The sequence below is a fragment of the Carettochelys insculpta genome, chromosome 3 (genome assembly GCF_033958435.1).
Source record: "Carettochelys insculpta isolate YL-2023 chromosome 3, ASM3395843v1, whole genome shotgun sequence".
NCBI lineage: Eukaryota > Metazoa > Chordata > Testudines > Carettochelyidae > Carettochelys > Carettochelys insculpta.
In genome coordinates this window covers 107,062,296-107,079,309 of record NC_134139.1, presented here as the reverse complement: position 1 = coordinate 107,079,309, position 17,014 = coordinate 107,062,296, and the positions used below count along the sequence as shown (strand labels likewise).

General features: G+C 42.9%; 1 protein-coding gene across 1 annotated transcript; it reads right to left on the bottom strand.

Annotated features, from left to right (window-relative positions):
• Nucleotides 1–9,200: 9,200 nt before the first annotated feature.
• TAAR1 (trace amine associated receptor 1) lies at nt 9,201–10,238 on the bottom strand. Its single transcript, XM_074988750.1, has one exon. The coding sequence runs from the start codon at nt 10,236–10,238 to the stop codon at nt 9,201–9,203; it is 1,038 nt and encodes a 345-aa protein (XP_074844851.1).
• Nucleotides 10,239–17,014: the final 6,776 nt, after the last annotated feature.

The following is a 17,014-nucleotide window of genomic DNA, read 5'->3' as shown; positions in this document are numbered from 1 at the left end:
AAGAATTAAATTCAAAATTATCTGGACAAACTAGAGTAATATTCAGAGGTAAATAGAACGAAATTCAAAAAGGACAAATGCAAAGTACTCTACTTACAAAAGAGCAATCCATTACACATGTACAAAATGGGAAATGACCGCCTAGAAAGGGGTACTTCAGAAAGGGATCTCAGGATCATAGCAGATCACAAGATAAACAGGAATCAAAGTGTAACCTTGTTGTAAAAAAAGCAAATGTCGTTCTTGGGATATATTAGTATGACTGTTGGAAGCAAGAAACAAGAAGTAATTTTTCTTCTGTATCGTCTGCTGATTAAGCCACAACGGGAGTACAGTGTCTAGTTCTGAGTGCCACATTTCAAGAAAGACGTGGAAAACTTGGAGAGGTCCAGAGAAGAGCAACAAACATGATTAAAGGTCTAGAACACATGACCTATGACAGAAGTTTGAAAAAAAATGGTTTATTTGTTCTGGAAAAGAGAAGATTGAGAGGGGACATGATAAAGTACATAAAAGATTGTTCAAGGAGGGATAAAAAAATGTTCTCCTTAACCTCTGATGCCAGGACAAGGAGCGATGGGTTTAAATTGAAGCAACAGAGGATTAGGTCGGACATTGGGAGAAACTTCTTAACTGCCCAGGCAGTTAAGCAATGAAATAAATTGCTTAGGAAGCTTGTGGAATCTCCATTATTGGAGATTTTTAAGAGCACGTTATAGAAACACCTGTCATAGATGGTCTAGATAATGCTTGGCCCTGCACTGAGTATGGGAACGCACTAGATGACTTCCTGACGTCCTGTCCAGTCCTACAAAACTAACGTTCTATTTCCTGTTGCTAAAGAAGCAGGGGATGCCTTTGGAAGCTACACAAGCTACTCCAGCTGCACAGCAGTCCCTGGCCTAATAGGGAAGGTGCTTGATTCCATGAAAAATCAAGCACTTGAGGCTCTTGAAATCACCATGATTTTTTATCGTAAGGTTTCCCCCAGTTTCATGATTGAGCAGAGATAGGCCCAAACCTGTCCTCCCTGGGTTCACAGCCAGGGGCTAGATTTGGATCCAAGTTCATAGAGATAGATTGCTGTGTATTTGTCTGTCTGGCCCATGCACAAGTTCACCACCTTGCAGGTGGCTGGGCTCAGGTCTTGACGTCTAGTACCTGTGTTCATTGTATCCAGGTGCAAGATTTGGATTCGCTTCATGGTAGCTGCCTCCATTGAGATCTGCTGTTCTGATAGGGGAGGGTTCAGACCATATTCTGCCATTGAGCCAATTCCCACAGATACACCTTACATTGCGGTGTGTTCCAGCCATTCTCCTTGGACAAGAGCAGTACTCACTTGCTCTTCTTCTAGCCTCTTCTATACAGTCTTGAGGTATTGCTGAACGGCTTAATATTTCAGCCCTAATGTGACACTGATGCTGTTTGTGTTAGGTTGTTGTTGTGTTTTTTAACTTGATTAAATACCCCTGTGTTGGGCTGTAATACTGACTCATGTTTCCGGAAATGCATAAAGCACAAAAATGTGAATTACAGACTTTGGATCAAGGGGGACATTGCCATTGACATTACCAGCATGAAAATGGAATCAGTTGCACGTTAGTATACAAAAGGAACAAACACAGGTTTAACCAGGGAAAATTCTGTCTTCATGTCAAACACAGAATAACTGCTAAAAGTTTTCATAGAAGTTAAAGCATGATTTCATCCACTGGAGACACATTTGTTTTCAAAAAGACAGTCCTCTGGGAAGCATTTAATAGGGTCAGTAACTAGATGTGTTGATCACAAATTTAACAATGCCCTTAGCACTTCATTTACAGTATGGCACCTTGAAGGTGCACTTGCTTACCTTCTGCTCCACTGACCATAATTTATAATCCAATCTGACAAAAGCACAAAGCATTTTTCTCTCCTCCAATTTGCCAAATGGTTAGGTTTAAATAGAGACCAGGGGACCTCATTAACATGCCTCTTTTGTATGCTTTCATCATCACAAGCAATAACTGGCAGTGATTAGGATTAATGAAGGTAAATAGTCCTGAACTTCATTAAAGTGGCTGCACTCAAGGGATCACACGGTCTGTAAACAGAAGGGAACAAAGCACTTTGGGAAATGTCAAACTTTGGCTAATCAGACACAAGAGAAATAAGTTATTTCTAAAACTTTTTCTCAGTTGTGCCAGGTGCAAAACTAGTTTGCCTTATAGCCATAAATGACTATGAGCACAAAAATGTGCCTTATAATTTTGGTGAGGGCCATCTTCCACTCTGCTAGTAGTTTTTGTGTGAGGGGCTCTAATGGTCACTTCTGCAGAGAGCTATCACACACATACTGCTGGAGCTGTTACCAGGGACAGATGCTACTATTGTAGCTACTGCTATGTGGCTGAACTAGCTAGGATGAGGAGTATTGCTCTCTCACAGGGTTGACTGGAAGTTAATGATATTACTGTCGTATAAATGCTGTCCAAGATGTTAGATTTGTAGGTTGTGATGATTCAGTATAGAAAACTAGGAAGATGGTTCTTTGGCTTTGGATATATTTGCTACCATACTGTGATGCTCCAGGACTGGCCTTCAGTGCTTTGAGAAAGCCAGAATCATACACCCCTGCTCTCTCCGCCATTCCACTCGTCCCAAAAGAAGCAGTTGGGAATATTCATCTAAAACTCCATTAATGGATTATACTTTCATTTCCTTGCATACTACTACTACTACTACTTAGCCCTTGTATTCCAAGTGGAGCACAAGTCATCTACAAATCTCCCCCACTTCACTCTGTCTCGGGACAAACTTCTAGCTGACTCCAGGAATACCCCAGTTGTCGTCTTTCAATCTCAGTAGCCCTTCCCCATTCATCAAGAGGTATTTGCAATTATCACTTGGTTAAGACTAAGATGGAGATGAACTGGCTGTGTCCCAGTTTCTCCAATAGCTCATCTGTACGTGTCATTGGATAGTTATCTGGGTGAGTTATAGCATTCAGCTTGCAGTAGTCCACGCAAAAGTGGATTTCCCCATCCGGTCTGGGAATTAGAACTATGGGAGAAGTCCATGCACTGTCAGAGGGACGAATTAGCTGCCTGAAATTCAAACTTCATTCTGAAGGTCCTGTGTGTCAGCACCTGATTCCTAGAACAGATGCTTATTGGTGGTCCCAGATATCTAGCCATAAAAGTGTATCCTTTGGACTTCCACTATTGCTTCAACCTTCCCATTGCTTACATGAAACTTACAGATGCTGCTTGCTCCCTCATTTAATGCTAGTGCAGCTTACTAGTGTGGTAAAGCACTTATATGCAGCACTTCTTTCTCTGCTGGAAAAGGAAGTGTAAAAGGGAGACAATTTTCTATTAGAAGGAGGGCCAAAACAACAGTGACATGGGCAAATTTGGTAGAAAAGTACTAGAAGGATTGTAGTACGGGTTGAACTTCTCTAATCCAGCACCCTCAGGACCTGACTGGTGCTGGATGACAGAATTTGCCAGAGCATGGGAGGTCAATATTGTCTAGCACATTACCAACACTTCCACTGCTTACTGGGCTCTTAGAAGACATTTACAAGTGAATTAGAGCTAAATAACAGCACAGAGCACTGACAGCCTGGACTGATGGCTGTAAACAAACTTTATGGGACCACCAGAAACTTGGCCATGCCCATGATAAGTGGGCTTCTGGCTAACTAAAATCATGCCAGATTACGGATATTACCAGATGAAAGAGTTCCCAGCTAGACAGGTTCAACATGTAATGGGTTTGGGTGGCAGAATAAGGAGAGCAGAGGGTAAGAATGGAGAAGCGATAGCATGGTGGAGAAGGGAATAAGTGTGGAAGATATACAGGAGAGGAAAGGAAAATGAATATGAGGTTGATGCAGTATAAGATATTGGAAGAAATGGGGGCAGAGGTTTTAAAGGAGTGAATAACATTTGGAGCAACAGAAATGTGTTAAGGAAACAGCTAATGATCAGATTTAGGGCCTGAACCTGCTCCCATTGAGATCAGTGGAAAAATGTTCAGTGGGCATGAAATCAGACCCCTTCGGAAAGGAAACATTTAATAGTAAATGAAATTAATGAACCCTTTTAACTTCATTTGCTCATATTGCAATCTAGTATTGCATGGGCTTCAGTGAACATTTGTGTTGGTTTCAGGTTAAATGGTTTCAGAGCCTTGGGACTGAGACTAAACCTTAACTTAAATGAAGCCAGAAAGCTACATTTAGCTTCAATCATTGCAATGAGAGGTTTTGCAAAGTTTAACTAGGCTTCTTGAGGGGGCAAGTAACCCAGAACCCACCTTGCGAGCAGCTGTTACAGAACCCAATCAAACCTACAAAACCCAATCCTGAAAAGCATGTATAACAGTCAGGTACATAAGGAATGGAGGAGGAAGGACACAGAAGGGGAACCAGCGGAGAGAAACATTACTCAGCTAACTGCCAGCTGTCCTGGAAACAAACAAAATAGTGGCTCACAGCAACTTTGATTGGAAAGTGGACTACATGGGAATTAATGCTACAAACTTCTGCAATGCTGGACTTATATATGCCATTCCCAAACCAGCTTACTTCCTGATGCACCTGATGTACTACGTTATGCTACCCAGTAATCATAACCCTGAGTGTAGTTAATCTTAGTCAAGAATTCAAGTGCGGGGGCATATTTTCCTTTTCCCCAGTGTCACCCAAAAAACAAAAGTGATTATTGTATATTCTTTATATAGGTCATTTAGCTATGCATGATACGCTTTAAAATCAGATAAATACAGAGTCCCTGCCACAAAGACTGAACAACACAAATTGAATGGTTGTGAAAGTATCAATAAATGCTGCTATCAGATCCTTATTATCACTTTCATCTGTATGCCAGTAGTGTCCAAAGCACTACATTAGTCAGGCTGTGGGACTCATTCGTTTGTCTAGGTGCTCATCAGAGCACTAAGGAGAAGACATGCTGAAATGGTGGACGTAATGATGAGGATGGATGAATTTGGGATAATCAGAGAAACAAAAATAAATGCTCTGAGCTCAGCAAGATGATCTGTAGACAGTTATCAATATTTAAACAAACTTCTTTCTTCATCAAATGAGGCCACAGTGGGAATCCTCTCCCTTGAAAGTGGGCCTGTACTATATTATCTACCTCACCCCATGTTAACAACATGTCTTCTATTATGTCATCCCACTGCTCCTTCTTGGGCCAGACTCTATCTTTTTCCTTCAGTTTTTTGTCTCTTTTACAAAAGAAGGGCCCTTATGTCAACATAACTCGGGGAGTGTCTGCATATAAAGCATTATGTTGAAAGTCTGGACAGAACTCTGCTTTTGCCTCAACAGTGTTATCCCTCCAAAATATGAGGCATAATGCTTCTGTCAACAGAAGTGCAGGGTAGACATGTTTCCTGACAGAGAGGGCTTCTGGTTCACCAAGCAGCCCTGTTTGCAGAGCTTCCAGTCAGCCGCTCTGTCGAGAAAGGGCAGGGCAGTATGGCTGCTCTCCGTCAACAGAACAGATTGATCTGTTGATCTCCTTTTGTATGCAGATGTGATCTGTTGACATAATTTCTGTCAACACAACTCTGTCAACAGGCGTTACTGTCAACAGACACTTCTGGCGTCAATGTAGCCACATAATTGTCAGGACTGCGCTTGACATGACCGAACCTTCTGAACCTGCAATCCCTCTTTTTTTCCTTCCATCAATGGTGTTGCTTAGAACATGCCTGCAACAAACACATCCATTCTTCGTGGATCTTTCTTGCTTACATCACTCATTAACATTACCATTCACATTTCTGTCGAACAGATCATTTGCTAAAGCAATTCTAAGGTACTTGTAAGAAACAAATATCAGAAATCCACTCCTGACTTCATCCCTAGCCTTTATCAGTTGAGTTTCTTAATGGTGGAAGTTGGTCTTGAGGAAGGATTTGAAGGATGCCAAGGTAGTGGTATATTTACAAGCTATCTGACAGTGGATGACATCATTGCTTGGTGATTAGATGGAGATGATGTTTTTCAGGGAACTGGTTCAAGAAGGCCCTTTTAACCCTCTATATTTTTGAAAGGCTGCATTGATGAACAACGCTTACTTTTTAGAGTGTTTTTCTCTGCCAGACATATTGTGACCTTTGCCGTGCCCTTATGTCAGGGAAGCATGAGACATAATGGTCATGTCTACACAAGAAGCATCTGTTGGTAGAAGTCACTGTTGGAAGGGATTTCACAGCAAAATTGTTGACAGATTACATCTACACACAAAAGCAGATCGAAAGAGCAGCCAGACTGCCTGTCCCTCTCTCGACAGTACGGCTGAGCAGAAGCTCTGCAAACAGGGTTGCCTGGTGAACTGGCAGCCCTGTCTGTTGACCAAAGGGCCCCAGAGCATCTATATGGCTGTTTTGTCAGCAGAATACTATTGAGAGAGACTTATACCTGAATGGGAAGAGATATAACACTGCCAGCAGATGTGCAGGATTTTCTGAACAAATTGTCAACAAGCACATTTGCTATCTAGATACTCCACGGTTTTTTCCAGCAAAAGCCCAGTTTTGCCAGGAAAAGATGCTCATGTAGATGTGGCCAATCAGTCCTCTTTCTTCTCTGTGTTGGCTACCTACTTCTCAGGGAGCAGCTTAGGGAGGGTGCACAATAAGTTGTTACTGTGCAGGTGAGTAAGAAGTGCGCAGCTGGAGGTAAGAAGGACCCTCCCCACCTCTCTCTTTCACCACTGAGTCATCCAGCATATCAGAGCCATCAACGAGAGGGAAGTAAACTGCATAAAAATGCCCTTGTTTCCTCTATGAAGCAATGAGAAAAAGGGGCTGATTTCTTATACCTTATTTGTTAATTTAGCCATTGTTACTTTCTTTGTAATTTATAAACATATGGTCTACATCTACTCTAGCACACTATATCAAAGTAGCCTATTTCAACATAAGAACATCAAAATAGGCTACTTCGACGCTTATCATCTACACATCCTCCAGGGCTGGTGCCATTGACGTTCAATGTCAAAGTAGCAATGGAGAACGTGGAAAGGAGCAGCCATGGAAGGAAATGCAGAGCATTTACACACACAAGTGCTCCCTGTTGAAATAAGGGGCCAACAAAGCCCCAAGCTGCTCCCTTAAAGGGCCCCTCCCAGACACACTCGGCCTGCACAGCACAAGATCCACAGAGCCGACAACTGGTTCCAGACCCTGTGCACGCAGCATGGACCCTCAGCTGCAGCAGCAGCAGCAGCAGCAGCCAGAAGCCCTGGGCTAAGGGCTGCTGCACGCGGCGACCATAGAGCCCCGCAGGGGCTGTACAGAGCGTCTCTCAACCCCTCAGCTGATGGCCGCCATGGAGGACCCCACTATTTCGATGTAGCAGGACGCGGATCGTCTACACACACCCTATTTTGATGTTGAACGTCGAAGTAGGGCGCTATTCCCATCTTCGGATAGGAATAGTGATTTCGACGTCTTGCCGCCTAACGTTGATTTCAACATCGAAATAGCTCATGGCATGTGTAAACGTGATGCGTACTATTTCGACCTTGTTCCAGCTACTTCAAAGTATCTGGCTAGTGTAAACGCACCCATGTAGTGCAACGAAGTAGGTATATTATCACTGGTGACAAAATTTTCAATAAGCACATTTGGCCAGCTACAATATAATTCAGTAATTGTTTATTTTAATTAGCATTGGGGAAATCCAGGTTTACATGATGTCAGCTTAGCAATAATAGAGTAGAAGACACAACAGGGAGTATTAATAGTTTGGTCTGGTGAAAGGGAGCATCATGTTAATTTCCCAGTGAAACATTATTAGGCAACTTGCATTCTCCTCATGGTAGGTCTGTACAAAACACAGAATAAGAAAAAAGATGCAACAAATGGCACTCATTTCCTATCTGTATCTGCATAGGATCAGAAAGTAGACTCATTTACTACTGTGCATAGCTCCTACAATACAGTCTAGCACCACTGGCTGCTCAAGAATGTCTTTGCCAAGTAGCAGATGTTACTCTTTAAAGTGTATCCAAGATCGGGCCTGAGACATTATTTTTGGTTCAGATTAGTAGCAGGACATTCATTTCAGCATAGTAATGTTTGTCATACTTTAAAAATCAAGAAAAAGGGTCTTAACAATTTCGTTGCTGTTTGTTAAAACAACAGTACACCTTAGCTAAAATGTTTAGCCACTGTACTTTTGACATTGGTCATTTTACTTAACAAAATAGATTCATTGGCTTGCAATCAGTGGAGGACACTGGCCAATACAATTTGCAATGAGTTTCAAATCCTAGTCTGTAGATGTTCGGTGTTGCTTCTGAGTTCTCTTTGCTAAAGTTCACCCACCTTTGATACTGTTCTGATACTATTTAACATTAGGGTCTTCAAATGATCACTTGAGAAATTTTAGGCTATACTGGAAAGGAGAATATTTGTATGATAAAAGCTATGTTCTTTCATCTTTGGGTCATTGGTGGAAATCCAAAAAGAAAGTCCTTTGTTGGTCTGCTTAACGGGCTGCAGCTTCATACAAACCTCCATTCAACAATGAAAGCCATTGAAGGTTTTCTTTATAAAAGTGTGAGACAGGCCTTCCCAAAGACAAAAGTGCTTCTCGTATCAGAATTATACGATTTCTGTGCACAGCGTGAAGCAATGCTCTTTTAAACTGGAAGCTCCACCTTTACTTTTGTGTATTGTACAGAGGTCAGCATATTGTTAAGTACTAAATAAGTTACTAATAATAACAACCAAAGCACTAAACCTAATTAGAGGCAAGTTGCATTCTATTCTGCAAGCTTGCAGATGGGGAAGGGAGGGACAAAGAGGGCAATTTTCCTTGGCTGCTTTAAATTGCTACTGGAGCACCAGGCTTCGTGCTCTGAGCAGAACTAAGGGCTGGGGGGAGATGTCCTGCAGCCCTCAGCTCCACCCCTTTTCCTCACAGCTCCACCCCTTCCGGGAGTGTGGAGCAGCTCCCCTCCCCGCCATGTTGCCCAGGCGCCTATGGAGGCTGTCAGCTCCACTGCTATACTAAGGCAAAGTTTAAGGTATCACAGTTTGCAACCTGAAACAGATTGGGAAAGTGGGTAAACATACGTATGTTGATTCCTTCTCTTTTCTCTACAATTTTTGTATGCCAAGTCTCCAACCAGGTGCTGAATGAAGCTAGTCCAAACATTCTAAGTATGTTATTCTAAAAATAATTGAGTCCTGGAAGAGTCCCGCTGAAAAACTTTACCAAACAGAATCAGCTTTAGTGCTCTGCGAAACCACATGTAAAAAAATGCATACACTAATGGGTTACACATAGAATTCAAGTAACCAAACCACATCACTGCATCAATGAGAACAGGCGGTGTTGCATAACTCATAAAGGGGTCAGTCACAGTACAGAAGAAAAATGGAGACCAGCATATGAGAAAAACACCCATCACTATACCTAATGTCTTTGCAGCTTTCCTTTCTCTGCTTCGAGAAATGTGACGCTTCATGTCAAATCTGATCTGTGTTTGGCTAATTGCATCTTTAATGGATCTTGCCTGCTTCTTGGCGATAGCATATATTTTCCTGTAGATGCACAACATAACAAATCCAGGGATATAGAAGGAAATCATGGAAGCCACCACACCTGACACTCCACTGAAAAAGACAAAGCAGCCTCCAACGCAGTAGATGTGATTATAGAAAATCTCTTCTGCTCCTTTTAAGTTTAGCTCCAGAAAGATCATCCCAAAGGCAAAAATGGCAGGGACGGTCCAACTTACGACAATCATGATCACTATGATGTAAGTATTTATCTTAGATTTGTATCTCAGTGGATCACACACGGCATAGTAGCGATCAACAGAAATGAAGGAAAGATGGAAAATGGAGGCTGTGCTCAGCATAATGTCTGTGCTAGTGTGGATCTTGCAGAAGAATTTTCCAAAGTACCAGCAGTGCTCCACAGACCTCACCATACTGTAAGGCATGATAAAGCACCCCAACAAAAAGTCAACAATGGACATGGAAAGGATCAAGAAATTTGTAGGCGTGTGGAGCTGTTTGAAGTGCACTATTGAGATGATAACGATCAGATTTCCAACCAACGTAGCCAGGATTATGCATACCATGAAGGCATACATAGAAATACGGATATTGCTTGACCAGCTGCTCTTTAGGCAGGAGCTATTGACTGATTCACAAAACTGCATCCTTCCTGAGTTCTCCAACCCACTTAAGTACATGGTCAGCTCAGACGGTGGGATACTGCACAGGCAACTCTTGTCTTAGTGCTGAAATACATTTAGAGTTATTTATTGTTTTCCCTGGTGTTCAGCCAGCCGCAGTAACTGCAGAGGAGGGGGATAAAGAAAATCATAAACATACTGATCTACCAAAACCTGTAGGGAATTATTTTTTCTTAATGCATAAGGTCTTCGAGCAGATTAAACAGAATTACACTTTAATCATTAGATTTCTGTGAATTGAGACTTTACTTGGGGCTGAATCATGGCCCTGCTAATGCAGCAGTACACCTCATGGCCCTCCTTATCCCCTAGCCAGCCATACTGTGAGTAGCAGAAGCTCCACAGAACTGCCTCAGGGAATCAAAATTTCAGCAGATATAGGGTGTAGGAGATACCCACCTCCCCAGTTTTTTCTTTTAAATGTTTTTTTGCTAAGTTGTATCTTCCTTTCAACAGTTAAAAAAACAAAAAACCAACAGTCAGGGCCTGACAATATTCACATTCCTCCTGAAAACTGTTTTAGATTCTGCAGCCTATTTGGCCACACCTTCTTGCAGCGACAAATCAAAGCCATAGACTTCAAAGTGGACAGGCCAGAGACACAGATAGTACCATCTGGCGCTTAATAGGACATTTCCGCTAAATCAAGGGAGTTTCCAATCTAACAACAAATACGCTGAGAGCTGCACCTAGTAAATGTCATGTACTCACAGTTGCATCCTCCCTCTGACCATCAGTCCTATGCTCTCTCCCTGCCTGCCTGTCCCTGAGTGCTATGATTGGTTGCTGTGCTGACAATGGTTCCAAGACTCTCTTCTTTCCTTCTGGCAAGGATCAGGGTTGGGAACAGGCTTGATAAATCATGACCTATTCGGTCTTGAAAACAGTGTGGACAGCTTTGAGCCCCCAGCTCCCATTTCTGAGTTTTTGGCCTCTCTGGGACAACCAGGTCAACAACGACCCTTTGCTTTGGGATGCACAGAGACTATCTGTTCCTCATCAGGGTTCTTTGCCAGCATCAGTATTATGATAGTGTAGATGAGAGATCCTGGTACCATCTTCTGTTGTGAAATACTGCCTTAGACTGCATAAGTAGTCTGCAAAGCTCATTGCCTATATGTTTTCTTTATAGGTTTCTATAGGGCTATCTTTCTTAAAGTGCCTGAATATGCCGTCTAGAACTCTACCGGGAACAAAGGTGTCTGTGTGTGTAGGGGCGGCTGTAGTGTGGAAATAATAATGTCACTTTAGTGAGTGGAAGCACTTCTCTGCACTTCCACCAACCTGCTGAAGAACCCTGAATAAGTCATTTTTCTCTGACAACAAGAAGTCTTGTGGCACCTTATAGACTAACAGATATTTTGGAGCATGAGCTTTCATGGGCAAAATTCGCTTAGTCAGATGCATGAGTTGGGGGGTAGGTTTCAGAGGGGCTTTTAAAGAGGGAGGGCCAGAGCTGTCAAGGTCTATTCAGCAAGGTGGAAATGGCCCAGTATCAACAGCTCTTATCAAAAGAAATAAAAACAAGTCAGATCAGACAGGGGGATGTGAGCCTTTGTCGGAGTCTAATGGGGATATATTAGCACCCAAAACAGAGAAACTGCCTTTGTAAACTGCGAGCCACTCCCAGTCTCTGTTTAATCCATGGCTAATGGAGTCAAATTTGCAAATAAATTGCAGCTCAGAGATCTCTCTCTCCATTTGATTTTTAAAAATTTTTTGTTTCAGGGCTGTCACCCTTAAATCTGCCACTGAGTGTCCAGGGAGATTGAAGTGTTCCCCCACAGGCTGTTGTACATTACTGTTCCTGATGTCTGATTTATGTCCATTTATTCTGTTATGGAGAGACTGTCCAGTCTGGCCAATGTAAATTGCAGTGGGGCATTGCTGGCACATGATGGCATATATTATATTAGTAGATGTGCAGGTAAAGGAGCCCCTGATGGTATGGTTGATGTTAGGTCCTGCGATGTCGTCACTGGTGTAGATACGTGAGCAGAGTTGGCAGCGAGGACTGTTGCAGGGGCTGGTTCCAGGCCTAGAGTCTCTGGTTTGTGATTTGTAGTGGCTGATGAGGATTTGTTTAAGGTTGGTAGGCTGACTGTAGGCGAGGACAGGCCTGCCTCCCAAGGTCTGTGAGAGTGAAAGATCATTGTTCAGGATGGGTGTTGTTCACTGATGATGCGCTGGAGAGGCCTTAGGTGAGGACCGTATATGATGGTCAGTGGTGTTCTCTTGTTTTCCTTGCGAGGCCTGTCTTGTAGCGGGTGGCTTCTGGGTACCCATCTGGCTCTATCAATCTATTTCCTCATTTCCTTAGGTGGGTATTGTAGTATGAGGAAAGCTTGGTAAAGGTCTTGTAGAAGTTTGTCTTTGTCTCATGGATCAGAGCAAATATGGTTGTACCTTCTCTGCTCTGGGTGCCAATATCTCCCCATTAGACTCTGACAAAGGCTCACATCCCCCTGTCTGATCTGACTTGTTTTTTCCTCTTTTGATAAGTACTATCGACAGTGGGCCATTTTCACCTTGCTGAATAGACCTTGTCAGCTCTGGCCCTCCCACTTACTGGGACCCCACGCTTTAAATATCCCTCTGAACCCCACCCCCAAATCATGCATCTGATGAAGCGGGTCTTTGCCCACGAAAGCTTATGCTCCAAAATATCTGTGAATCTATAAGGTGCCCCCAAGACTTCTTGTTGTTCTCGAAGCTACAGACTAACATGGCTACCACTCTCATACTTGTCATTTTAATCTGTAGCTCAATTTTCCTATCTATAAAATGGAGATGATCCTCACCTTCTTTGTAAAGTGCTTTGAGATCTATGGAAGAAAGGCCTCCATAAGAGGTAGGGATTGTTATTAATGCATTCAGAGAGACTCCATTTAGGAGAAAGAAGGTGCCTCAGTGAGGCAGGGTGCAAGCTCAGGGCCTTCCTGAGGAAGTGGAAGATGTTTATGGAGAGAATGTACTATGGGACATGTAGGGCCTTACTTTGCTCTCAGTTACACAAACAGAGTTTCTTGGGATTTGAGATGGGATACTGAGAGCAGACTCAGTACCAAGGGATGAATATTTGTGCGTTTTTGAATGATCTGCAGCAGCATAGGGTTTTTATCTGATTTTCTGTTTTTTTATCTGATTGACACCACTGATTAATATCCTGATATAGTTTCAGTAGAGGGTGATCAGTAAGTCGGAAGACTTAATTCAAAACTTTGGAATAAAAGGGATACCACTGTCTACATTATTGCCATTATTAATCCTGTCTGTTAGAAGTATGCATTTTTGAGTATATTTGTAATACATATCTCTTTGCTATAATACTATTAAAATGCCCCATACTTTGGCAGTCAATTAGTAGCAATTTTATAAACTAAATTAAATTAATCCTTTTTTTAAAGGATCTTTTTTTTCTTCTTATTTGGGCACAGCATCTATAAAAGTAGTGGAAACTAATATGAAATTTCCCTAGTTTCTGTTGGGCTGCACTCAGTTTTATATAGTAGTGAAAACAAGCACACACAGACAGCATCTTACTCAAAAAAAGATTCCTAGTTTGCTGTACTGATATTACAGCAGAGAGAGTGTTTTGGATAAAACTGAAAGCTAACCATCTTTTGTAAAGATTTTTATTTTAAAGAATGTATAGCTCAGGAATTCACACAGGTGGTGCTCATGCAAGTTGTGAACACTCAGAGCAACTACTATAAGATGTTGCTGGCCATATCTTTCACCACTGGTAACTCAGGGTCCATAGCGTAGAAATTCTGGCTGCCTGTGTAAAAGACTGATTATATTCACCCCACAATTTTGTATACTACAAAGCAGTAATAGCACATTATTATAGGGGTAGTCTCTACTGCTTTTTAAAACATTTTAAGGCATCCATATTTTCCCTTCTGTCTCAACAAACACAAACTCTACTTTTTCCTGAAAAGAAATCCCCATATATACTGTAACTCTGTCTGTGAAGTTCCTTTTCAGAACTGATCATTTTAATATTTATTTGGTACCTTGCATTTCCTCATTTTACTTCTCTTTTCTAATGGGTGTCTGAAATTCAGAATATGTTCTTTATCTCCCCCAAACCAATAAATGTTGGCAAATGGGTTTTCTCTTGACAGATGCTTAATCAAATCTGTTCTAAATGACATAATTAATTAGATTTTCATCATGTTTACTTTTTAATAGTTAATAGCATTTCTCTGCCCATCCACCTGTGGTTGACTGGTTAAATCAGTTCTGCCCTTTTGTCAGTTTTCCTGCCTTAGATTAAAAAAAATTCCCATATGCTGGGATTCATTATTATATTGATATGCAAACGCATTGGGCTACTGCCATATCAAAATGATTGTGGGTTACTGCCATATCATCATGATTGTGCTATTTATGTAATAGTCTCATTAAATTTTACCACTTTCTGTTAATAAAAATCAAAATGATTTAAGACCACATTAATTTTAAAGGTATCGAAAATAAGCATTTTTGCTTTTCAATAAAATTCATTTTAATTACTACATGCTAAATATTAACTTTCAGTGACTGTCTTCACAACAGTGCCTTTTGTTTCCATAAAAAAATAAATAAGGTCAGAGCCTCACCCAGTATAAATGAGCTTTGCTCCAGTGACTTCAACCAAGACATGACACAAAAGACTAATATTAAATGAAAGCTCTGTGACTTGAGCAGTTCTAAAAATTTTAGCACAGCAACAGGAAGTATGGTCCATTATATTTATAATACTTGTTGAACCTCTCTAATCTGGCAGCCTCGGGACCTGACCGGTGCTGAAGCAGAGAATTTTCCAGACCATGGAAGGCCAATAATGTCTGCAGAATTACCAACACTTCCACTGCTTACTGGGCCTTAGAAGCATTTAGGGGTAAATTACAGCCAAATAACAGCACAAAACACTGACAGTCATGACTGGAGGCTGTAAATAAACTTTATGGGACTGTGGGAAACTTGGCCACACCCATAATAAGTGGTTGTCCTGGTAACTTAAATCATGCTGGATTACAGATGTTGCTGGCCAAGAGAGTTCCATATTAGAGAGGTTCAACTTGTATATGTTTATAATGAAAGCCAGCCCAGTGGTAGCTGGCTGGTAGGTGGGGCCTGAGGCAGCACACTGACAGCAGAGCTTTGCTGGTAGTTGCTGGATGCAATAGTCAGTTGGAGCACCGGGCTCGGAAGGCATGGGGCTCAAGGCAACCTCCGTGCTGCTCTAACTTCACTGCTCTGCTGACTTGAGCTCGCTTCAGTTGACTTCACTGTTACGTGAGCTAGCTTTGCTTGACATCTGCTCAGCGTGCTTTACACCTCCCCACATATTGCAATCACATCTCCCAATGGCAGCACTGACATGCTTTTAGAGCTTGTGCTGCATGTACAACGCTGTAGCAGTGCAGCAGCATTGCAGTAGCACTTCAGCGAGCATGCTACCAGTACCAACAAAAGGGCTTCCCCAATATGCATAGGTAGTCCTCCTCCCATAGAGGCACTAGCTAGGTTGACACAAAATTCACCCATGGACCTCACACAGTTTAGGTCAGTATAATTGTGTTGCTCAGAGGTGTGGATTTTTCATACTGACAATTTCCTAATGTAAAAAATGCCTTATTGTCTTCCAAAGAATGTTATAGGTACATAGGAATGTTGTCCCTCACCTTGGAGACTGTTGAAGGGGCCCATGGGGGACCGTGTGACACCCCTCTCAGCTTGGGGAAGGCCTGGGACAACCCACTTCTGCTCCATGCTTCACCCCTGCTCCACCCTCTCCCGTCCTCTTTTCTACCCTTCCTCCACCTTTTCCCCTGACCACTTCCTGAAAGCAAGGGACAGCTCAGTGGTTTGAGCATTGGCCTGCTAAACCCACAGCTGTGAGCTCAATCCTTGAGGAAGCCATTTAGGGACCTGGGCAAAATAGAATAAAAAAATAATAAGGGATGGTGCTTGGCCCTGCCAAGAGGGCAGGGGACTGGACCTGACGAGGTCCCTTCCAGCTCTAGGAGGTGTGTAATGCAGCCCAGGACTGGGGATCTAGTGGCAGCAGGAGGGGTCTGACCTCCCTCCCCTGCATTCACTGGCAACTGAAGAGGTAGCAGAGCAACGTGACCCCAGCTCATTCTGCTTCCTGGACACCTTGCTCTGCTTCTAGCCTATGAACTCATGTGGGAGAGGGGTCAGACTCCTATAGGCTACGTCTACACGTGAAGCCAACATCGAAATAGGCTATTTCGATGAATAACGTCTACACATCCTCCAGGGCTGGCAACGTCGATGTTCAACTTCGACGTTGCGCGGCACCACATCGAAATAGGCGCTGCGAGGGTACGTCTACACGCCAAAGTAGCACACATCGAAATAAGGGTGCCAGGCACAGCTGCAGACAGGGTCACAGGGCGGACTCAACAGCAAGCCGCTCCCTTAAAGGGCCCCTCCCAGACACACTTGTACTAAACAACACAAGATACACAGAGCTGACAGCTGGTTGCAGACCCTGTGCCTGCAGCATAGATCCCCAGCTGCCGCAGAAGCAGCCAGAAGCCCTGGGCTAAAGGCTGCTGCCCACGGTGACCATAGAACCCCGCAGGGGCTGGAGAGAGAGCATCTCTCAACCCCCCAGCTGATGGCCGCCATGGAGGACCCAGCAATTTCGACGTTGCGGGACGCGGATCGTCTACACGGTCCCTCCTTCGACGTTGAACGTCGAAGTAGGGCGCTATTCCGATCCCCTCATGAGGTTAGCGACTTCGACGTCTCGC

Coding starts and splice junctions, on each gene's coding strand:
- TAAR1 (XM_074988750.1), bottom strand. CDS start 10,238: ATGTACTTAAGTGGGTTGGAGAACTCAGGAAGGATGCAGTTTTGTGAA.